Here is a 24,367-nt window from a genome sequence, read left to right as displayed (position 1 = left end):
ATTACCCGGAGCCTTGATCTTTCTGAAGACCCATAGAGCATCAGATCTGACCCAGGAAATTGAAAACACCACCCCAGGGTCTGGGGCTAGATCTCTGGGAATGAGCAGGTGGATTGAAGAAGGACTGAGAAGGCCTAGTAGGGGCAGACAGAATTTTGCTGACAGAGGGAAGAAGCCAGTGATGCAGAAGCATTTTGGGGAACTAACCCCTCACTGGCTTTGTATGATGCACTTCCTCTCTCCACACTCCGCCCCATTCACCCTCTCTGTGTCTCCTTTTCTCTGCCCAGTTGTGCGTCAGTTGCTGAGAAGGTGAGGAAACTTCCTGGGTCACTTGCAACACGGAGAAGTTGTCTTAAAAGAGGCCAGACCCCAGTTGGAGCCCCAGACTGGACAGTGAAAAGCTGGAGGGCTGAAGGGCAGTGCTCCCTGCCTCCTGGTCTCCCCTACCATGTCCTTGGCAGAGGCCATCCGCCTCTGGAATGAGGGGGTGCTGGCAGCTGACAAGAAGGACTGGAATGGAGCCCTGGGTGCCTTCACTGCTGTTCAGGACCCTCATTCTCGAATCTGCTTCAACATCGGCTGCATGTACACCATCCTGGAGAACATGCTAGAAGCTGAGAAGGTGGGTGCTGGGCCTCTGGCCCTCCCTCCTCCTTGCACCATTGTGATCAGAGGTTCTTCACCTGGCTGCACTCGAGAAACCTGCTGGGAGCTTGCCAAGAAGCCCTGAAGCTAAGGCCCGGCCCTTAGGAAGTTAGTCTGTGGGGCAGGGAGCCAGGCAGCCACTTTTCAAAGTTCCTGGGAAAGTTCCAACCAGAGCCAGGGACTGGGAGCCTCTAGCTGTGGGTTCTGCTCTCCTGGCCACTGTAGAGGTTAAATCATAACCGTTCTGGACTCATTCTTCACAACTTTTATGAAGACTCACCTAGTTAGGTTTCCTTCCCTGTTCCCCCAAGACACAGGGTCTCACTGCTCGTGGTTCTCTTGGTTTCTCCAGGATTTTGGATGGTCAGCTTTGCCGGCCCAAGAGATCAAGGGTGTGGGACTTCAGGCAAATGAGTTTCATCTCATCTAACAATGGTGGTGGGGCCTGCCTGAAGGGTTCTGAGGCTGGAGGGAGGGAATCACACTGTTGCTGCTGATTGTGTGTCTTCCTTATTCTCTCTCTTTCTGTCTCTGTCTCTGTCTCTCCCTCCTGTTTCCTGGAATGGATCTGAGTGTTCTCCATGGTCACTTGGGGGTTTGGCCATGATAAGCAGGAAGGGGGTACAGAGTTTGAAGGTAGAAGAGTCAGGGTTCTATCCCAGCTCTGCCTCTCTCTGGACCTTTAGTCTTTGGTAAGCTATATAGACTTCTGACTTAAATTCCCTAAAAAATTAAACATCAGGAGGACTCAGTGAGTCCCTGGCTGTTAAAATGTGGTGTCACAGCCCTCCCACCCTGTATCAATGTGACTTCTCAGGCTGACCTCTGCTGTCGTTCTTCTCAAGGTGTGTGGGGTGGACGAATGCTAGATCCCACCTGCAATCCCTGCTTCCAGCGTCATCTTCACCAAGCAGCCAACGAGCCAGGAGGAGGGAGGAGGGGGTGGGGAAAGCCCACATCTCCAGGCCACCTCTCAGGCACCAGAGGGGACAGCAGGGAGCAGGCAGTACTCCCTGCCTCTGCCTGGAGAGAGGAAGGCAGACCTTTCCTCCTTTAGGGTAGAGAAAGCCTCCAGTTCACAGGGCTGCCTAGACAAGGTGCACCTGTAGGGGAGAAGAGGATGGTAAAGCGCAGAACTGTGCCGACTGATGGAGGGCGGCAGGGACCTTGGAGGTGTTCTTGCCTGGACTGTGTGGCAAGGTGCTCCCCTCTCAGCTAGCTCCCTCCTTCCTGGCACTGCTCCATGCGTCTGCTTCTGGTTACTCATCTACTCTGCTTTCCTTTGGTATCTGCTTGAGCTCTTACTGCTGGCATTATATGTACATTGGGTTTTGCTTTTTGAGTTTTTTTCTTTTCTTTCTTTTTTTTCTTTTCTTTTTTTTTTTTTTTTTGTTTTGTTTTGGCTTTACCCGCTGGAGGTGAGTGTCTATATAAATCTACTGCTTTTGGTTGACTTTTTTTTTTCCTTTTAACTTCAGACACAGATAGGGTGATAGACAAGAGGAAAGGAGAGGAGAGGAGAGGAGAGGAGAGGAGAGGAGAGGAGAGGAGAGGAGAGGAGAGGAGAGGACACAGCACCACTCTATTGTTCATGTAGTTTTCCTCGGTGCTATGCACAGTATTCCCATGTGATGCTAGGGACTTGAACCTAGGTCCTTAAGCATGTGAAACAGGTGCTTTGCTGTGTGAGCTATCTCCCAGTTCTTATTATTTTGATTTAATATGATGACACCGGAGAATGAATCCCAGGTCTTGAGCATGTGTGATACCAGCATTGAGGAGTACCTCTATTCAGTTTTTTCATTCTTTATCTCTATGGGTGGGGGTTGGAGGGAAAGACAACCACAGAGAGAGAAGAAACACCAGAGTATCTCTCCACCATCCATGGAGCATCATTGGTTCCATCCATGGTGTTCTCATATATTACCAGAATTTGAACTCACGACCTCATGCACAAGTCTTATACTCTACCAGATAAGCTATCTTCTAACCTTTAATATGCATTCTTATTTGCTATTAGTTTAATTGCATAATATAAGACATTTACAGGACAAATATGATACTATATACATTTCAGTGTTTAAAAAATTGCTTGGGAGTTGGGTGGTGGAGCGCCTGGTTAAGCACACACATTGCAATGCTCAAGGACCCAGGTTCAAGCCCCCCAGTCCCTACCTGCAGAAGGAAAGCGTCATGAATGGTGAAGTAGGGTTGCAGGTGTCTATCTCTCTCCATAATTCTCTTTCTCTCTCTCTCTCTCTCTTTCCCTCTCTCCATAATATTCGCTCTCTCTCTCTCTCTCACTCTCTCTCTCTCTCTATCTCTATCTCTGTCTTTCAGGCTGTCTCTATCCTATAAATACAGTAAAAAATAATAAAGTAAATTTTAAAAATTGCTTGTATTATCTTGATCCTTTCAGTGATCTTGAAAGGCAGTTTAAAGTGGAGAAAAGTCCATTTCAAAGAGTTTAGGTAACTGGTTACAGGCCATGCCACTGGGAAGTGACAGCACTGGGCATCATGACCCCTAATGTTTGGCTCTGAGCCCCTTCATAGCACCAACCACTAACATCTTGCCCCCTCACTGCCCAGCTCCTGGGTCACAGACAGACCCTTCTCTCCACAGGCCTTCACCAAAAGCATTAACCGGGACAAGCACTTGGCAGTGGCCTATTTCCAGCGAGGGATGCTCTACTACCAGATGGAGAAGTAAGTGTTCCAGTGTGGCAGGAGTGGAGAATGTCCAGAGAAACCTCAGGGGTACCTTGGTGCTCCTGGACTGTGCATCTGAGGACCATATACCTAGGCTCTGTTGGGAACCTTCTCTGGTGGTTATGCCATAAATCAGCACAAGACAGAGGTCCTCTGGGGGAGGGAAGGGCAGCCCAGCTCTCAGGCTGGAGCTGTCACACATCTGAGCCCCATCCAAACCTCCCATCAGATTGTATTCTGAAAGACTGGTTCTGTCCATTCCACTGGGTATAATTCAGCCACCAAAAGTAGACTGACCTGAGATTCGGGCGGTAGCGCAGTGGATTAAGTGCATGTGTCTCAAAGTGCAAGGACCAGCATAAGGATCCCGGTTCCAGCCCCGGCTACCCAGCTGCAGGGGAGTCGCTTCACAAGCAGTGAAGCAGGTCTGCAGGTGTCTATCTTTCTCTGCCCCTCTCCATTTCTCTCTGTCCTATCCAACAATGACGACAACAGTAACTACAACAATAAAAAACAACAAGGGCAACAAAAGGGAATAAATAAATAAATGTAGACTGAGCAAAAGCTAGTCACAGTATACTTTACTGTGCTGGGCTACATTCCCCACCCCTTCCCTTGTTTTATTTCAGTGTATGCCTCAAAAGATCTTCCATCTTCTAGCCTTATCTTTTCTATCTGTATTCCAGGCAGATCTTCTTTAAAAGCAACAGGACCTGGGACCAGATGGTGGTGCATGTGGCTGAGTGCACACATTATAGTACACAAGGACACAGGTTCAAGCTCCCAGTCCCCACCTGCAGTGAGGAACCTTCATGAGGGGCAAAACAGGATTGCAGGTCTCTCTCCCTCTCTCCCCCACTCACTCTCCCTCTTTCCCTCTTTCTTCCCCTCTCTACTTCTATCTTTCCCTTGCCTCTTTTTGAAGTCTTTATTTCTTTCTTTACTATTGGATAGAAACAGAAAGGGGAAAGGAGATAGAGGGGAAGAGACAGAGAAACACCTGCAGCTCTGCAGGTGGGGAGCAGGGGCTTAAACCCGGGTCCTAGTGCACTGTAATATGTGTGCTTAACCAGGTGCACCACTGCCTGCCCCCTTTTTCCTCTAAAAATTTCTCTATCTGTAACCAAAATAAATAAAAAATAAAAGACCAACAGGATATGCTCTCATTGCAACAGAATAAAAAGCCAGTCCCCTAGCCTGTCCTGGCAAGGGCCAATCACATGCCACAGCCTCCTCGCACCCACCTTGCCATAGCCTACAGCCATGGCAGCAACCCGCCCTTGGGTAACTCCTCTTATCTCACCTGTCTGGCATCTGCTTATAGCAGACATCTGTCTCCTCTACTACTTGGTGAGTTTCCTGAGACAGAAAAATTTTATTTTATTCATGTTGGCCTCTCAGCACCTAGTATATAGTTAATAAATGCTGACTGAGGGAGTTGGGTGGTAGTGCAGCGGGTTAAGCACAGGTGGCGCAAAGCACAAGGACTGGCATAAGGATCCCAGTTCGAGCTGGGATATATATAGAGAGAGTATTTTATTTATTTTATATTAATTAGAAATGCAAAGCAAGAAACACAGAGAAATGCCAGAGTACTGCTCAGGTTTGATTGATGGTGGTGCTAGGGATTTAACCTGGGACTTGAGAGCCTCAAGCAAGTGAGTTTTTTTCATAACCATTATGCTATCTCCTCAACCTATAACAAATATTATTTTTTTGCCTCCAGGGTTACTGCTGGGGCTTGGTACCTGCACTATAAATCCACTGCTCCTGGAGTCCATCTTTTTCCATTGTTGTTGTTGCTGTTATTGTTGTTGGATAGGACAGAGAGAAATTGAGAGGGGAGGGGAAGACAGAGTAGGGGGAGAGAAAAATAGACACCTGCAGACCTGCTTCACCAATTGTGAAGAGATCCCCTGCAGTTGGGGAGCCAGGGACTCGAACTCAGATCCTTGCGCTTTACACTACATGTGCTTAACCCAGTGTGCTACCTACCACCCAGCTCCCGCTTTCTTGGTTTCTAAGTTCCACAAGGTAACAGTTGGAGTGAACTTCAGAGAAGCAGGGATTTCTCTTCTCAGGTGTGACTCTGGGGCTGGTGAAATAGCTCACTTGGATGGTGTGTTGCTTTGCCATGTGTCTGACCCAGGTTCAAGCCTGGCCCCCACCACAAAGGAAGCTTTGGTTCTGTGGTTGACTCTTCCTTCCCCATCTCTTCCCTCTGTCTCTCCCCATACCCCCTTCTCTCACTCCTTTGTCTCTGAGAAAAAAGTAAAGTGTCCCTCCGACCAGACCTGGTTTCCTCTTCAACTGACTACTGCTATATCATCTGCAAAGGGAGGGGAACAGTTCTATTTCAGGTCTGGGAGCTGGAAAAAGAAAGACCAGACCCTCTAGCTGGAGCTTCTCCCTGTCACCTTGGAAACAGAAGGGAGGAGGAGCCCACTCCTGCCAGAGAGGCAATAGCCATGCTGACTTCTCTCAGCTTGCTGGAATGTTCCCTTATCTGGGAGATGAGTGTCCCACAGGGGCACTGGCAGAACAGAACATTCAGGAACGTCAGGGGTTACTAAGCAACCTTTACAGGAAGCATGAGAAATGAGGATTAGAGAAACTTTTCCCCATTGCAGAGTTCAGAGCTGTGAAATGCCCCCCCCAGGGTGACCACAGTGCCCCCTGTGCGTCACTGAGTGTGGGTATAAAGGAAGTTCTCACCCCCCACCTGGAGACATCAATGCAGATTCTAGTCTAGAGCTTGAGTTTATTCAGACCTTGTGCAGCAGGAGTAGGGCTGTGTATCACTGTGGGTGTCCCAGGGGTGAACAATTGGGGGAACCAAGGAGAGGCCTGTACCAGGCATGGAGCAGAGAGGCAGGAGGCAAAGCAACACTTTTTTTTTTTTTTTTTTGCCTCCAGGGTTATCACTGGGGCTCGGTGCCTGCACTACAAATCCACTGCTCCTAGCGGCCATTTTTCCCATTTTATTGGATATGACAGAGAGAAATTGAGAGAGGAGGGGGAGATAGATAGATAGATAGATAGGTAGATAGGTAGGTAGATAGGTAGATAGGTAGGTAGATAGATAGATAGATAGATAGATAGATAGATAGATAGATAGATAGATAAAAGATAGACACCTGCAGACCTGCTTCACAGCTTATGAAGTGACCCCCCCTGCAGGTGGGGGCCTGGAGCTCCAATGAGGGCTCCAACCAGGATCTTTGCATGGGTCCTTGCACTTAGTACTATGTATGCTTAATCAGGTGCACCACCACTTGGTCCCAAAACAGGTGCACCACCACCTGTTCCCAAAAAGTGTTTTGTTTTGGTTTTTCCCACCAGAGGTGTGTGTGTGTGTGTGTGTGTGTGTGTGTGTGTGTGTGTGTGCGCGCGCGCGCGCGCGCACGCGCGCGCAGACCTCTGGTTTCTGATGGGACTGGGCTTTGAACCTGAACCTCTGGTGCCTCAGCCATGAAGGGCTTTGTGAAGAGCCACTACATTATGTTGCCAGTCTCAGAGCACCACTTTCAAAGGCATGTTTGCAAAGGGACACTTAGCTGGCCTGGTTTCAGATGCCGACAGGTAGATGGCAGTATCCAGAATCCGCTTGGCAGGGACCAGGGCAACAGGCGTGTGCTAGGCCCAGGGTTATCAGGGGGAAGAACAGGGTCCTGCTGGAAAGTGAGAAGCCAGTTTGTCAGAAAGGTGACTCATGGACCAACAGCAAAGAAGCAACACTTGCAGTAACCTGAGACATAGCCAAGGGGAGGACCCACACTGGTTGGTGACACACTAGAGCAGCACAAAAGTGATGGAAAGTCCTTGTCTGAGTGGACAGGTGGGGGTAGGAGTAGATATACCCATCACTCCACAAGTGTTCCTCTGTAAACCTGTTCATTTTCTCTCTCTATTCTATAGCTATGACTCAGCTATTAAAGACCTGAAAGAAGCCTTGACTCAGCTCCGAGGGAATCAGCTGATAGACTACAAGATCCTGGGGCTGCAGTTCAAGCTGTTTGCCTGTGAGGTGAGGGAGCACAGCCCAGCTTGGGCAGGAGTGGGTGTTGGCGGGTCAGAACACCTCTGTTCAGTGATCCCTCCAGTCAGAGCTTCATCTGCACATGAAAACAAGGCTTTTATGGAGATCCTTCGATCACTGCAACCCAGGAGAAGGGCTGGGCCCTACAGGTGTTATGATGTTGGAAGAAAAAAATAGGAAACTTATATGCACTGGGAGACAGCATAATGGCTGTGCAAATGACTTTCATGCTGAGGCTCTGAGCTCCCACCACCATAAGCCAGAGCTGAGCAGTGCTCTGGTACACACACACACACACACACACACACTCACACACTCACACACACACACACACACTCACCACACACACACACTCACCACACACACACTCACACACACACACACTCACCACACACACATACACACACACACACACACACACACACACACACACACACTCACACACTCACACTCACACCCCGAGTTTATAAAGGCAGTACTGCTTTCTATAGACATACTAGTACAGTTTCTTAAAGTGTGAAATAAAAATATGCAAAAGGAAGAAACAGAAGGGGTTGGGTGGTGGCACACCTGGTTGAGTGCATATGTTACAATGCATAAGGACCCCGGTTCAAGCCCCTGTCCCCACCTACAGGGGAAAAGCTTTACAAGTGGTGAAGCAGTGCTGCAGGTGTCTCTCTGTCTCTCTCCTTCTTTATTCCCCCCTTCCACCTCAATTTCTGGCTGTTTCTATCAAATAAAATAAAGACTATAATAATAAAAATAAAATAAAATAAAAAGGAAAATGCAGCAACATGCTAGAGCAGGTGGGCCATGCTCTCTCCTCCTGGCAACAGGATGGGGTTAAGTCTTTGGGAAGGCTTGGTGTTGCCTCTCAAATTCCCCAGTTCCAGCAGTCAGGAGCCCTTGCTGAGGAAGATTTATGCGAAGGAACAACTGAGTTACCAAGCAGTCGGGTATGACGACATGATAAGCCCTACTCTCCAATTCCCTTTTGGATATTTCCTTTCTCGGTTTTCATCTGGCTTCTGTTACTGCTACACCTCCAGGAGCTTGGAAAAGGCATTTTGACTCTTGTACTGGGGTTCTGATTTCCCAAATGAGCCTTGAGCCGCTGTAGGCCTGAATGGCATGAGGCTCCGAGTGGATGGCTGGAGGGCTGGGCCAGTGTGGGGCTAGAAGTGAAGCCGGATGCCAGCCTGCTGGCCTGTGGAAGCCATCCTGGCCCCTCCATCATGTGGGTTAGCAGGCACTAGCTCAACATTATACCAACAAATCCAGAATCCTGGGCTCCCAACCCTCACAGGACCTGCTGTTCCCTCTCTTATTCCCCAAGTCACAGGCCCTGGCCCCTGGTATTTAGTTGAGATGTAAAGCAAATGTGAGGCTAATTGGGCACCAGACTGTCTGCTCCTGCTGAGAGAACAGCTTGAAGCATACATGTAGGAACAATTTCCATAGAAGGACAATCTCATTTCTGTTACCAGGAGGAGACATGTCTGCCTTTGACATCACAGCTGGTGCTTTTCCAACAAACTCTTCTCAGCCTCCCAATATACACGAGTCACTTTGAAAACTAAAACCCTTGCAAAGATCACTGATTTTGAAGAATCCCTGGGTGAGAGTTTGAGAGAAAGAGAGAGAGAGAGAGAGAGATGCCATGTTTTGTTTTCTCAGGCAGTGGGAGGTGAGCATTCCCAGGGTCACTCAGGGCTATTAATAGAGCCCCTGGCTGCCAGGGTCCCTGGGGACATGCCCCTTTGTAGCCACAGAGCAAGGGAGCAGCTTACTTCCATCAGTTTTCACAGTTTGGGTTTGTGCCAAGGACTGGGCATCTGGTCAGCTTCTCAAAGAGGGTTTCTCAGCCCTGTGACTGTGGAAATGCTACACCAGCACACTCAATGCAGGTGCTTAGGTTCCTGAGACTCCTTCCAACTCCCCTCAAGCAATAACTGCTGACCGTGTCACATCCGTCACTGTGTCCCTGTCTTGTTCCTGTTAGGGGGTGGGTGTGTGGGTGCTGGCACAGGAGGAATAGCTGAACTCTCTCTAGTCCCCCCGTCTGTCCTGTGTCTCAGCACAGGACCAGTGGCAGGAGCTGAACTGGAAGGCCACATACATGCATCTGTATGTTTGTTTTTTCTTTTTTTTTGTCCATCACAGTTATTGCTGGGACTCAGTGCCTGCATGATTCCACCACTCTTGATGGCCATATATTTTTCTTCCCTGGAGAGGGGGCAGGCGGGGAAGAAGAGACACTGTAGTACCACTCCACTGCTCATGATGCTTCACTCCTGCCAGCATTCCTATACGGTAGCCAGGGGCTTCAACTGAGATCCTTGTACATGGTAATGTGTGTTCTACTAAGTGAGCCACTTGCTGGTCCCAGATTTATTTATGGTGGAGAAGAGAAAAAGAACCAGAGTATCTCTCTGGCACATGTGATATTAGGGCTAGAACTCAAGACCTCCTGTCCTGTTTGTAAGTCCAGAGTTCTAGCCACTGCTCAACTCTGCCTTATCATGAAGTCAGAGGTTAAATTTGGCCCCTGTGAGCCTCTGGCATTCAAGCATGTTGCATAAACCACTTATACCATGGGTTCTTTCTCCTCTTTCTTTCTTTCTTTCTTTCTTTCTTTCTTTCTTTCTTTCTTTCTCTTTTGCCTCCAGGGTTATCGCTGGGGCTCGGTGCCTACACTATGAATCCACTGCTCCTGGAGGCCATTTTTCCCATTTTGTTGCCCTTGTTGTTGTCGTTATTATTATTGTCATTGTTGTAGTTGTTGGATAGGACAGAGAGAAATTGAAAGAGGAGGGGAGACAGAGAAGGGGAGAGGAAGATAGACACCTGCAGACCTGCCTCACCGCCTGTGAAGCAACCCCCCATGCAGGTGGGGATCCAGGGGCTCAAACTGGGATCCTTACACTGGTTCTTGTGCTTGGCGCCATGTGCGCTTAACCCACTGTGCTACTGCCCTACCCCTGGTGTTTTTCTTTCTTCCTTACTTTTCTTTCTTTCTTTCTTTTTTTATGAGAGCACAGCTCAGCTCTGGTTTATGGTGGTGCAGGGGATTGAACCTGGGACTTTGGAGCCTCAGGCATGAGAGTCTCTTTGCATAACCATTATGCTATCTACCCCTCTTGTTTTCTTTTCTTTTCTTTTTTTTAAATGCATCCAGGGTTATTGCTGGGGCTTGGAGTCTATACTACAAGTCTGCTATTCTGGTGGCCATTTCTTCCATTTTGTTGTTGGATACGACAAAGAGAAATGGAGAGAGGAGGGGAAGACAGAGAGGGGGAAAGAAAGATAGACACCTGGGAGTCAGGCAGTAGCGCAGTGGGTTAAGCTCACATGGTGCCAAGCGCAAGGACCGAAGTAAGGATCCTGGTTCTCGTCCCTGGTTCCCCATCTGCAGGGGAGTCGCTTCACAGGCAGTGAAGCAGGTCTGCAGGTGTCTATCTTTCTCTCCTCCTCTCTGTCTCCCCCTCTTCTCTCCATTTCTCTCTGTCCTATCCAACAACAACAACAACAACAACAACAACAAAACAAGGGCAACAAAAGGGAATAAATAAATATTTTTTTAAAAAAAAGAAGAAAGACATCTGCAGACCTGCTCCACCACTTGTGAAGTGAACCCCCTGCAGGTGGGGAGCTGGGGGCTCGAATCAGGATCCTTGAGCTGGTTGCTGCACTTCATACTATGCGTGCTACTGCCTGGTCCTCTCTTTCTTTCTTTTTAAGATTTACTGTGATTAGAGAGATGGCTCAACTGGTGTGACATTGCACTTACATGCCTAAGGTTCCAAGTTCTATCCCCAGTACTAAGTAGACAGAGTGGTACTTTGGCTTCTTTCTCTGTCTCATATGAAACTTTCTCTCTGTCAAATGTAAATATAACACATTAACAATGAATCACTTTTCAAAAGATTGTACGCATTAGGGAGAAAGACAATAGGAAAGAGAGAAAGAACCAGATTTCACTCTGGTACATGTGCTGCCGGGGGACTGAACTCGGGACCTCATGCTTGAGAGTCCAATGTGTTATCCATTGTGCCACCTTCTAGACATGAATCATTTTCAATTTAAGAAAAATAATGAAGGAGCCTGGGATGTGGTGAAGATGCTGGACTCTCTAGCATGAAGTCTGAATTCAGTCCCTGGCATCTTACATGCTACAGTGACATTCTCTCCCCCACCCTCATTAAGAAACAGAGGCTCTCCTCTCTCACACTAGTATATAAATCTGTAAAATAATTATTTTAATTTAAAAATGTATGTATTAGGTTAGTATAGCTTTCTTTCTTTCTTTCTTTCTCTCTTTCTTTCTTTCTTTTTCGCTTACAGGGTTATTGTTCAGGCTGGGTGCCTGCACCACAAATCCACTGCTCCTGGAGGCTGTTTTTTAAATTTTATTTATTTGTTTTCTCTTATGTTGCCCTTGTTGTCTTTTTTGTTGTTGTTGTTATTGATGTCACTATTGTTAGATAGGACAGAGAGAAATGGAGAGAGGAGGGGAAGACAGAGAGGGGGAGAGAAAGATAGATACCTGCAGACCTGCTTCACCACCTGTGAAGCGACTCCCCTGCAGGTAAGGAGCCGGGGGCTCCAACCAGGATCCTTACTTTGGTCCTTGTACTTTGTGCCACATGCACTTAACCCTCTGCGCTACTGTCCGACTCTCTGTTTTGTTTTTCCTCTTTTATTGCCCTTGTTGTTTTATCTTTGTTGTGGCTATTATCGTTGTTATTGATGTTGTTGTTGTTGGATAGGACAGAGAGAAATGGAGAGAGGACAGGGAGACAGAGAGGAGAAGAGGAAGAAGAGAAAGACACCTACAGATCTGCTTCACCACTTGTGAGGTGACCCCCTCCCCCCGTAGGTGGGGAGCCAGTGGCTTGAACCGGGATCCTTAGGCCAGCACTTAACCTGCTGCACTACCGCCCGACCCCCAATAGTAAATCTTTCTTGTGTGCTCATTCCTGTGTGGTGCTAGCAGTAGAACCTGGGGCCTCACACATGCATGGCATGTGCTTTCCTCTCTGAGGCCTTCTCCTCAGTTCCCTGAAGCCTTGAGTAAGTCACTCTTCTCAGTGCTGAAACAACACACTGGTTCCTGTCCGCTTCTGCCTACGTGCCTGTGCACATAGGCTCCCAATGTTTCCACATTACAGGATGCTTTCTTCACCCTGGCCCTGCGTTGGGCAGAACTCAGCAGCAAGCTTGACCATGTCACACTTTAGATATTTCTGGGGCAGCTGGGGCAGCTGGGAAGGAAGAAGTGTCTCCAGCTGATTCTGTGGGAGACCACTTGTCAGCTCCTCCCTGACCCGGTCTCAAGGTGAGTGTGTTGACTCTTGCTTTGCCAGGTACTGTACAACATTGCTTTCATGCACGCCAAGAAGGAGGAATGGAAAAAGGCAGAAGAGCACTTAGCACTGGCCATGAATATGAAGTCTGAGCCCCGGCATTCCAAAATTGACAAGGCCATGGAGTGTGTCTGGGTGAGTGATGGGCCACACAGCCTGCAGAAAGATGTCCTTGAGGGTTTCAGGGGAAAAGCTGCTGGAGAAAGCACGGAAGTGGGGCTTTTGCTATCTCTGGCTCCTGAGTGACACTCACCTTAGGGTGTTGTTCTGTGTAGGATAAGAAAGTGCTGGAGGGAGGGAGTCAGGCTGTAGCGCAGCGGGTTAAGCGCAGGTGGCGCAAAGCACAAGGACCGGCATAAGGATCCCGGTTCGAACCCCGGCTCCCCACCTGCAGGGGAGTCGCTTCACAGGCGGTGAAGCAGGTCTGCAGGTGTCTATCTTTCTCTCCTCCTCTCTGTCTTCCCCTCCTCTCTCCATTTCTCTCTGTCCTATCCAACAACGACAACAACAATAATAACTACAACAATAAAACAACAAGGGCAACAAAAGAGAATAAATAAATAAAATAAATATTAAAAAAAAAAAAGAAAAAAAGAAAGTGCTGGAAAGAGCCTAGCCTCCCACTATCATGGGGAGGGGGGTTTGTGTCAGCACAAAGGGTTTGTGTCAGCACAAGTTTCCAGGCCTGAAACGTGGGTTGGAGGTGTCCCTTGCTCACCAGAGTCCCAGCGGCCTGGCATGGTGCCTGGTACTCCATGGTGCTCACTGCAAATGCATCAGTCCTGTGAACAAATGGTGACAATTACCCACAGCTTGCCTGAGTCCTTGGGGGATGGAGCTGGCTTTGGATCCAATTTTTCAAAACACCAGGAACAAGAGAGCTGAAATCAGTCTTTTTTATATTTTATTTATTTATTTATTCCTTTTGTTGCCCTTCTTTTTTTTTTTTTATTGTTGTAGTTATTATTGATGACGTCGTTGTTGGATAGGACAGAGAAATGGAGAGAGGAACGGAAGACAGAGAGGGGGAGAGAAAGATAGACACCTGCAGACCTGCTTCACTGCCTGTGAAGCGACTCCCCTGCAGGTAGCGAACCGGGGGCTCGAACCGGCATCTTTATGCCAGTTCTTACACTTCGTACTACGTGTGCTTAACCCAGCTGCGCTACCGCCCAACTCCCTTAAATCGGTCTTTATCTGCCCTTCAGTCAGCAAACACCAGTTCCAGGAGGCCAGCCAGGGACAGAGCTTTGCTGGGCTGCAGGGCCTCCCTCCTGGGATGTGAGTGATGAGGAGGAAGGAGGGGTGTCCCCTGGGAAGGAGAGCTCCAAGCACATATCCTTGACAGATGTCCCTGCAGCCTCTGGGGTGCTGAAACCAACTGCTCCCACAATGATAGCAAGCCCACTGATTCACACTCAGAACGCGTGCTTTTGAGACGTTAGCTCAGTGGCTCCCCTTTCTATGGTGAGGGCTGTGAAGCGTGCGACCGGATGAAACACCCTGCTCTCTGTGTTCTAGAAGCAGAAGTTGTATGAGCCGGTGGTGATTCCTGTGGGCAGGTTGTTTCGGCCGAATGAGAGGCAGGTGGCACAGCTGGTTAAGAAGGATTACCTGGGCAAGGCCACGGTGAGTGGGGCCACTCAGCTTCCTCCACCCTCCTCCAGAGCCGGACTGGAGGGTGGGGATGGGGGTGGGGAGGAAAGGAAATGCGCGCCCCCTTGTGGTTCTGCTCGGGATAGCAGTGAGCTCTTACAGGCAGGAGCAGGTTTCTGAAAGATGGGTTGTAGGCTACAGGTTCATACTCTCCAAGGGCCTCTCCCGCCTCCCTTCCTGCCAGTTACTGGTGGATCCTAGGCTACTGGGTCTTGGGGGCTGAGCCCATGCAGAGGAAGCAACTCCAAGGCTGTTAAAACTGTGGAAAGAACAAGTCAGGGAGTTGTCTTGGCATCCTTCTGTCCTGTTGTTTGCTGAGGCTTCCCCTCCACGGCCCTCTGGCCAGACACTCCAGTCCAGGTTGTGAATCCTTTCAGAAGTGATCCACAGTGAGACAGCAGGCCCTTTCCAAAAAACACTCCCTGTGATAAGTTACAGGGGCTACAATTGTCCACTGAGAGGAACTGATGCCATCCCAGTGGCTGAGTTCAAGTGAGCTTGTGTTAGTGGGTTACTGACAACACCTCAGTGTCTATCAGCTGAGTGAATTAACAGTGCGATAAAAAAAAATGTGATCAAGTCACACAACTGAGTGGAATATTACTTGGCCATGAAAAGAAACAATATACTCATGCTTGCTACAACCTGGATGAACCTTGAGGCCATATGGAAAAAGTCAAAAACAGAAGCCCCATGCCATATAATTCTGTTTGTATAAAAGCATGTGTAACAGGTAAGTGGATGGAAATAGAAAGCAAATTAGCGATTTGTTTAGGGAGGGAAAAGGGAATCACTGTATTGGGATATGGCATTTCCTTCTGGAGAAGGGAAATATTTTGGAGTAAGATAGCAGTGGCTGTTATGTAGCAGGATGTGTGTACCAACACTATGCTTTTTGACTTTCTTTATAAGCTTTTTATTGAGCCTAGCCTCACAGGATAATATAATATAGGCTTCATGTGTGCATTGCTGTAAATCAAAATGTATATAAACTACATTATGCTCACTACCAAGAGTCCAGTTCTAGCCACATATAGCTAGTTTACCTCCTCCCACTCTCCTCGCTTCTAGAAGCCACTACTTGGTCTCATAGTCTCAGTGTGTACTGTTTTATTTAATTTTTCTTTTTCCTCTCTAGCTGTTACATAGGAGTGAGATCATATGGCATTTAGCTGATTGTCCTGCTTCACTCCACTTGGTGTGAAATGAAAATGAGCCTCTAGGCGTCCCAGGCTACACAAGGCAGGCTCTTGTTGTTTTGGGTTTTTGGTTTGCTTGTTTGTTTGTTTTACCAGAGCTCTGCTCAGTTCTGGATTAATTTGGTGTTGGGGATTAAACTTGGGATGTTTGGTGTCTCAGGCATGAAAGTCTTTTTGCGTAACTATTATGCTGTCTCCCCAGACCTGGCTCTCTCTCTCTCTCTCTCTCTCTCTCTCTTTTTTAGTTCAGTACTGTTCCATGGTGTAGATACACTGCCTTCTTTGCCACTGTCAGTTGTTATGCACACAGATTTTTTTATGTTAACTGTTTTTAATTATTTAATTTATTTTTTAACTTTTATTTATAAAATGTAAATATTAAGAAGACTATAGGATAAGAGGGGTACAGTTCCACACAGTTCCCAACCCCAGAACTCCGTATCCCTCCCTTGATAGCTTTCCTATTCTTTATCCCTTTGGGAGTATGGACCCAGGATCATTGTGGGGTGCAGAAGGTGGAAGGTCTGGGTTCTGTAATTGCTTCTCCGCTGAACACAGGTGTTGGCAGATTGATCCATACTCCCAGCCTGTCTCTCTCTTTCCCTAGTGGGGCAGGGCTCTAGGGAGATGGGGCTCTAGGACACATTGGTGGAGTCATCTGCCCTGGGAAGTCAGGTTGGCATCATGGTAGCATCTGGAACCTGGTAGCTGAAAAAGAGTTAAGATCTAAAGCGGAACAAATTGTTGACTAATTATGCACCTAGAGGTAAGAATATTGCAGAGGAAGATTTGGGGTCTCCATTTTGGAAAAAGCTAGTAGTAGGTCTATTTTAGGTCTATTCCAAGGGGCCCATGACTTTACTAGTTTTTGCCTGAGCCTGACAGCTAACATGCTGGTGGACCCAGGTTATTGTCTGGGGAGATGGTGTCATAGTTGGAAGCAGATTACTTTCTGTTCTTGGCTATTGACATTGTTTAGTTTTAAATGACTTATGACTTATTTTTACACCATATGAATTTCACTTCAGTAATTCTTTTAAAAAATGTTTTAACCACTTATTTATTATTGGTTAGAAACAGGGAGAAATTGAGAGGAGGGGGACATAAAGAGGGCAAGAGACAGAGAGACACCTGCAGCTCTGCTCTACCACTTGTGAAGCCTTCCCCCTACAGGTGGGGACCAGGGACTTGAACCTGGGTCCTCACGCACTGAAATGTGCAGATTAACCAGGTACACCACCACCTGCCCCCTCAGTAATCCTTTTCTTTACGAAGAAAGACTTCTAGGTTGGAGGGTGATGTTAGATAGGGTGGGCACTTGTTTCTGGACTTTCTAATTCAGGCCTCAGCAGTCCAGTCCTTGGCCACTGTCTCTTTCTGGGACTGAGAGAGAACGGAGCGCAGCCATGAGAAAGGCAGGTATCTCGGGACACAAAGAGGATGGGACCTGATGCCTCCTCCCTTCACTCCAGGTCGTGGCATCCGTGGTGGATCAGGACAACTTCTCTGGGTTTGCACCTCTGCAACCACAGGTGAGCTGGCCCCAGAGCTCCCTGCCTCAGCTACCCGGGGACAGAGGCTGATGGCCCCTTGCACTGACCTCTTGGTGCTGCTACCAAGTCTGCCTGATCTCTCCTGGTCACAGCTTCCATGACTGTCACTGTTTCCAAGATGGCTGGCTCAATCTCATGCCCTCCATCTGAAACCAGGCCCTCTCTCTTCCCTGAAATGTTCGTTTTTACTTCACTCCTGAAGCCATGATGGTTCTTCCAGAGCACAGAAGGGCAAATGCTGGAAGATTATATGTAATTTATTTTGATTAGAGACAGAGACACAGAGAGAAACAGAGAGTGAGACTAGAGCACTGCTCAGCTCTGACGTATGGAGGTTGAAGCTGGGAGCTCAGAACCTCCAACATGAAAATATTGTTGCATAACCATTATGCTGTCTCCCCTGCCCTCTGCAAGACTACTTAACAAAGCCTCTTACTGGACACAGAGACTAGAACGGAACACCCATGAGCCTGGGGCTCTCCTGGCTTTGTCCATAGCTCTGTGCAGGGGATTCCTTTGGATCACAGGCAGGAGCCCAGAGTGAGCCCATAATGGGCCGATCCAATGGGAAGATCCCAGATGGCTGGGCAGATAGCAGATATTTTTGTAAAAGCAAGATAATTATACTAATAAAATTAAGCCCTCAGATCTTTCAATATTAAATAATGTCAGTTTCCCCTTCTTTAGAGAGAGGACAGCATAAAGACAGACGGACGAGCTTTGTGCACAGATTCCTGGTAGGGGAGGAGCCAGGGCAGCAGCAGAGGGGAGGGATGGGGAGACACCCTATACTAGCCTCCCAGGCCTGCTCACCTCCCAGGGTCAGCATGATGACCCCAATGCAGGCTCTGGAGATGAGCAGAGGAGACTTGAAACCTTCCACCTCCTCTCACACTGAGGCCACAGAAAGCTTTGTACAGTGATGTATAGCCAGAAAATTTCCAGAGGAAGAGAGAGCCCCTTAGCCACTATGGAGGTCAGGCTGGAATGTGGAATGCTGATGGAAGACTCTTGTCTAGCCAGTGGGTCTTGATTTGAAAGAGATTTTTATGAGAAAGAGAGAACAGAGCACAGTGCTCAACTTATGGCGGTACTGGAACTGAACTTGGGGTTCTTGGGGCCTCAGGCATGTAAGTACAGTGTCCTAACACTGATCTCTCTCTCTGACTCTTGAATCGATTTCCGATACTCCCAAGTGTCACTGACGGAGCAGACGTTCATTATAGAACACAGCTCGCTCCCAGAACCCTCGCTAGGAAAGGGGAGGGTGCGAGGCTGGGGGCTTCCAATTATGGGATACACACACACCATGCTTGAGAGGTTGGACTCCTGAAATTTATAAAGCAGAATCAGCCAAGGCCATTGTCCAGTGGTGCCACGTCGGGATAGAGAGGTCCTTGTGGTGCCCCAGCAACCAGGCCTGGTTGTAGATGGACTGTACTGGCAAGGTGGCGGGGAGTAGGTGGCACTCGGTCTCACTTGGTCGCAGTGCACTTGGCAGGTGCTTTGCTCTGCGGTCTTCAAGGAGCTTCCGGTGGCCACTTACACTCTGCTCTCTCTCCCCCACCCCTGCATCCTTCCTTTTTCCATTTCTCCCAAATGTCTTGTAGGCAGTGGAGCCTCCACCCAGACCCAAAACTCCCGAGATCTTCAGGTGAGCTGGATCTGGACGCTGCATGGGTTCTCCGAGCTCCCACGTGGAGCAGGCAGCAGGAAGGCAGGAGAGGAAGCCTGGGGTCAAGTCTGTATCTTGGGGGTTTCACCCTGGAGGTGGGCTCCTAGCCGCTGCAGGGTTCAGATGGTGGGGGTGACTGTGGGGTCCGCTACAGTTCCATGGTGGCCCCTGTTGTGAGGGGCTGTGCAGGGGCACAGAGTCCCTGGGGCAATGCCTCAGCCTTGGAGATGAGTTTTCAGGGAGGGATGGGGTGGGGCCAGCTCTTTAGAGTCAGATGCGCCGAGTGGGGTCTCCTTTCCTGGGGTGGGGGTGGGGGTCTCACTTGCTCCAGGCACAGGTTTTCTGAAGAAGTAAGAGGAAGGACTAAAGGAAGAGATGCCATTCCTCTGGAGGGAAGGAAGCCAAGGGTAGCATGACCTGCTGGTCTCCTGAGAATTTCCTCTAAGGAAGGCAGCCAGCCTCACCCTGCTCTCAGCCCGAGATAAATGTTCCCTCTGAAAGAGATGCTGGGGCAGCTCAACGGGAAACTGACCTGCTGGGGGGTTCTGCCGGACCCCTGTCTTAAATAGACACAGGTCTGGAAGAAGGGCTGAGGAGAAAGGGAGCGTGGAGGGAGGCTGGAAAACTGAGGTTACAAGTTCTCAAGGGACTTGAGCAGAGCTGGCCCTGCTGAGGAAGTGGGGGATGGGAAGGAGAGGAACTGCAAAGCCACAGCAACTCACCTCTTCCTGCTCACTGTCCCTGCCCACCACCCCTCCCCCTCATTCACCTGACTGTCCCCACAAGCCGGATGAGGAGCTGCTGACCAGGAGCCTTTCCCCCAGAAGGGAAGGAGGCAGACTGGCCAGGCCTTTTAATGTGTATCAATTTAGGTACTTTTTTTTTTTTTTTTAACCAGAGTACTGCTCAGCTCTGGTTTATGGTGGTGTGGGGGGATTGAACCTGGGACCTCAGAGCCTCAGGCATGAGAGTGTTGCATAGCCACTGTGTTGTCTCCCAAGAGTGAAGGACATTGTGTGGACCCCCTCCCCACAGGGCTCTGGAAGGGGAGGCCCACAGAGTACTGTTTGGGTTTGTGCCCAAGACCCCTGAGGAGCTACAGGTCATGCCGGGGAACATTGTCTTCGTCTTGAAGAAAGGCAATGACAACTGGGCCACTGTCATATTCAACGGGGAGGTAAGGATTCTGAGGTACAGGGGATGGGGTGGAGGGTCAGTGGAGTGATGGTAAAGGGGTTCATGGGGGGAGGGCATGTGTGTGCAGATGGCTGTGTGTGCCTGTCTCCCCACCCTGGCCTGGCGGGTGTTCCTGGCTGGGCTTGGCCTCTCATCTCTCCCCCACTCCTCACTGCCCTGTGGGTGCCGTGACGCTGCTGCAGAAGGGGCTGGTCCCCTGCAACTACCTGGAGCCTGTGGAGCTGCGCATCCCTCAGCCGTCACAGGTAATATGGCCCAGCTGGCCCCTCACCCAATACCACAGGCCTGGCATGGGCGAGGGGTGCAGAGTGGAAGCAAAGGGGTCACTCTCCTGTGGACAGGGTTGCCCACTTATACTGAGGGAATTCAGGGTGATGATAGGGGACCCCAAACTATAGTGCATGCAGGGCAGGTCCTTAAAGATGTCTCATCTTCACTGTGAGAAACTATCACTGGACTGCTGCTGGAATGCAGGGGGTGGGCAGGCGGTGGTGCATCTGGTAAAGCACACACATTACAGTGTGCAAGGACTCAGGTTCAAGCTCCCCGGTCCCCACTTGCACGGGGTCGAATCACAAGTGGTGAAGCAGTGCTGCAGGTGTCTGTAATCTTTCCCTTTCTATCTCCCCCTCCCCTTCAATTTCTGTCTCTATCCAATAATGAAGGTGTGTGTGTGTGTGTGTGTGTGTGTGTGTGTGTGTGTGTATGTGTGTGTGTGTGTGTGAGAGAGAGAGAGAGAGAGAGAGAGAGAGAGAGAGAGATCTGCTTTAGAGAAGAATTCTAGTGGACCTACAGGTGCCTGGCCCAGGAAAGGCCATCATTGGCTCTAAGTAGGGGTGTGCTGTCCAAGGGTGGGGGAGCTCCTCCTCCTTCCTCTTGTTCCTTTGCCCCTTTCTGTCCTCCATCTCCTCTCCTCTCTCTGTCTGCTGGCCTCCTATACACGGACATGGCCCTCCCTGCTGAGTTCCCGAATCCGGTTGACTTGTATGTTGTAAACTTTTTCTCTGAAGGGGCTCAGTGGGAGGGAGGGTGAGGTGAGCCCAGTCTCCCCCTCTGGCCCATTTCCATTGTAACTGAAAATGTGTGTGTGTGTGTGTGTGTGTGTGTGTGTGTGTGTGTGTGTGTGGTGGGGGGTGGGGGGGAGGCCAGGAGGACTTGTGCCTGTTCTGACCAAGCCAGCCTGCCTCCTCTTGAGTACAGCGCCACCTGGACTTTCAGGAAGGCATTTGCATCTAAGCATCTTGAGGGATCTGCAGAACCCACTCCCCTCTTGCTTCTGACCTGCGTCACAGACAGGTTTTGCTCATCTTTGCCTGTTACCTCCAGGAGGAAACTTCCCCAGACTCAGAGATCCCAGCTCCTCCCAGCTCCACTGCCCCAGGGAGGCCCCAGCTGTTGCCAGGTGAGTATCTGCAGACTGCTTCCTGAGGGATAGTAGTCTCCCAGGAAACTGTAGAAATGTACAGGAAAGAAGACACCCCCCTCCCACTTCAGAACACTTAGTCTTGGGGGAGTGTGGACTTGGGTGAACAGAGCTTGTATCTCAGGGTAGTGAGTGTCCCCGACTCAAGAGGCCACCAACCCTCCCTGTCACCAAGTACCAGACCAGCCCCAGAGGAAAGGATGAATTGCACTTGGTTACCTGAGTGACGTCTCCAATATCCAGGGAGCTCTATCTGGAGAGGAGGCTGTTGTGCAGAGCCTCCAGGTGGCCCAGGGTGAAGGGGAGACCCCAAGGTGTGTGTAGATTTGATTTGTACCATTGCTGCCAAGCTGAGTGTGAGTTTGGGAGTGAGACTCTGAGAGGGTGACTAGTCCAGATTCTAGATCATTGTTGCCTACCTGGTCCTCAGAGTGCTTCTTACCCTATTTATTTTGATAAATGTCAAACCTGTAGAAAAGTTGAAAGTGTTTTAAGCACCAGACACACTTACCATGTTCCCTAGTTGTGGGGAACATTCTGCACCATGAACCCATCCTCCTCCCCAACCCACTTTCTGTATTTCCAGCAAACATTTCCCCAGTGGTTCCATTGCCAGGGTGCTTGAGGTCAATTGCCTTTTTTTGATCATGTAGCCTCTAGTGGAAATATCTATGCCTATCTCTCATGGAAACCACCTTTATAGTGCTAGAGGTGCGTACAGTAAAAACACAAAAGACAAGGTGAAAATAAGTGGTTCTGATATTTCTTCTTATGACTCCTGGATCACGCCACTATTTCTTGTTGCTTCCAAGCCAGCTAGCTGGCTTGCCTGCATTTGGGCCCCCGCTGTCCTGTCCCTGTGGGCTCTCCCTCAGAGACTCTAGAGAAGCAGAGGTGGGGATGCAGACAGGTCATGGCTTTGCCCTTCAGTCCCCCAAGTTGAACTGAGGTGAACAATTACCCCAGAGGTGGGAGGGTGAGAAGTTGGGTGCCTTGTTTTGAGAAGTCTCATTCTGTCAAGGATAGGGCTGACCAAGGTACTCATTTGCTGTCTTGTTTCACTCCTTCCAGGTCAGAAAAAGGAAGAACTCAAGGTAACATTTTGTCCTTGTGTTACTCAGAGTGGTGGAGAATGGAAGAGCTTGGGCTACCCACTGTGGGCATAACCCCCTGGATGGTAGCCAGTTCTCAAGGATGGGCAAGCCAATCACATGCTCTCTCTCTCTCTTCAGTTCTCAAGGATGGGCAAGCCAATCACATGCTCGCTCTCTCTCCAGTTCTCAAGGATGGGCAAGCCAATCACATGCTCTCTCTCTCTCTCTCTCTTTAGGCCAGTTTCTTCAACCCAGCCCACCCTGCTACAAGATGTCCTGTTGGCCCAGAACTGCTGGGCTGAATCCTTTTTTTTAATTTAAACTATACTTAAAAATTTTTAAATTTATTTTCCCTTTTGTTGCTCTTGTTTTTCATTGTTGTTGTAGTTATTGTTGTTATTGATGTCATCATTATTGTACAGGACAGAGAGAAATGTAGAGAGGAGGGGAAGACAGAGAGGGGGAGAGAAAGACAGACACCTGCAGACCTGCTTCACCACCTGGGAAGCGACTCCCCTGAAGGTGGGGAGCCAGGGGCTCAAAACGGGATCCTTATGCCAGTCCTTGCACTTTGTGCCACGTGCGATTAACTCCCTGGGTTGAATCTTGTATGAATTTCTCTTCTAGCAATAGTGGGGTTGGGGGACCACTGAAGCCAGTTTATTTTAAAGACTTTTTTAATATATATATTTATTTCCCTTTTGTTGCCCTTGTTTTTTTACTGTTATTATTGATGTCATTGTTGTTGGATAGGACAGAGAAATGGAAAGAGGAGGGGAAGACAGAAAGGGGGGGAGAAAGATAGACACCTGCAGACCTGCTTCACTGCCTGTGAAGCGACTCCTTGGGGAGCCGGGTGCTTGAACCGGGATCCTTATGTCAGCCCTTGCGCTTTGCGCCACTGCTGCACTACTGCCTGACCCCCTGAAACCAGTTTATTGTAGACTCTTCTGCTCTGTGGAGCACTCCCAGGTGATCCAAACACTCCAGAGACTCAGGAGGCCCCATATTTTCCTCTGCCCCCAGGAAGTGCAGCTCAGAGCCCCCCTGTCCTACATCCTCAAGGTGCACTACAAGTACACAGTGGCCATGGAGACACAGCCTGGGCTCTCCTATAGCCAGGTCCTCCACATGGTGGCCTCGAAGCTACAGCTGCCCCCAGAACACACAAAACTGAGGTGAGCTCCACAAGGGGCGGTCAGGGCAGCTGGGGCTACAGTGTGGCCTGGAGGCCAGAGGTGGAGGGGTTCTTCCATTACTATTACTGTTCTCTGACCCGAGTCTCTCTCTGCTCACCCAGCTATCGGCCTCAGGACAGCAATGAGCTGATGCTACTCTCTGAAGCCAACATAAATGCCGCCTGGGACCAAGTGAGAGACTGCTGCTTGACTCTGTGGTGCGAGAACACCGTGGTGAGTGCAGAGCCCAAGGTTACCACAGAAACGTTGTCTCTCTGTGGTCTCAGCAGCTCAGTCTGTGCCCAGTGTCTTCTCACACCAGGGACCAGGCTGGGGGTGAGGACACACTGGGCAGTAAGCTCTGCTTCGCTTTCCCAGTCTGGTTGTAGTTAGGAAAGTGTCTCCCAGGAAGAGCAGCCCAGGCACCCCCCCAAAAACCCTGCCAAACCCTTTCAAAGTGCAGGCTCATCACCATCAGTGAAGAAAAATGAAGTCAGGAGATTGGACTCAGAGACTCTCTTTACAGTCTATTCCCTGGGGAAGAGAGAGAGAAGAGAGAGGAGAGGGGAGAGAGAGACGAGAGAGGAGAGGAGAAAGGAGAGAGAGAGAGGAGAGAGGAGAGAGAGGA

The 24,367-nt window shown here is 49.3% G+C and overlaps 2 protein-coding genes across 9 annotated transcripts in view; one reads left to right on the top strand and one right to left on the bottom strand.

Annotated features, from left to right (window-relative positions):
* Positions 1-301: 301 nt before the first annotated feature.
* Positions 302-24,147, top strand: NCF2 (neutrophil cytosolic factor 2). 8 transcript variants are annotated; one of them, XR_009551578.1, is made up of 13 exons: positions 304-625; positions 3,274-3,356; positions 7,278-7,386; positions 12,765-12,899; positions 14,286-14,393; positions 17,092-17,151; positions 18,783-18,826; positions 19,883-20,024; positions 20,112-20,289; positions 21,371-21,446; positions 22,539-22,561; positions 23,588-23,739; positions 23,862-23,974. XR_009551578.1 is itself a non-coding variant. In XM_060197810.1 (13 exons), the coding sequence occupies exons 1-13, from the start codon at positions 452-454 to the stop codon at positions 24,130-24,132; spliced, it is 1,440 nt and encodes a 479-aa protein (XP_060053793.1). In that variant the 5' UTR covers positions 307-451; the 3' UTR covers positions 24,133-24,147. The 8 variants fall into 8 exon arrangements, 7 of the variants coding, with proteins under 7 accessions (XP_060053794.1, XP_060053796.1, XP_060053795.1 ...); XM_060197810.1 differs by having other exon boundaries at positions 307-625; positions 20,227-20,289; positions 23,862-24,147; XM_060197811.1 differs by lacking the exons at positions 22,539-22,561; positions 23,588-23,739; positions 23,862-23,974 and adding an exon at positions 21,711-22,527 and having other exon boundaries at positions 302-625.
* A 44-nt stretch (positions 24,148-24,191) lies between these two features.
* The window catches only part of SMG7 (SMG7 nonsense mediated mRNA decay factor), a 43,621-nt gene continuing 43,445 nt past the window's right edge, over positions 24,192-24,367 (bottom strand). Inside the window, exon 9 of the mRNA XM_060197095.1 lies at positions 24,192-24,203. Coding sequence (XP_060053078.1) covers positions 24,192-24,203 — 12 coding nt within the window. The remainder of the gene's footprint in view (positions 24,204-24,367) is intronic.

This window comes from Erinaceus europaeus, chromosome 9 (genome assembly GCF_950295315.1).
Source record: "Erinaceus europaeus chromosome 9, mEriEur2.1, whole genome shotgun sequence".
NCBI lineage: Eukaryota > Metazoa > Chordata > Mammalia > Eulipotyphla > Erinaceidae > Erinaceus > Erinaceus europaeus.
The sequence above is the reverse complement of the archived record's forward strand: the minus strand, read 5'-3'. Positions and strand labels throughout refer to the sequence as shown.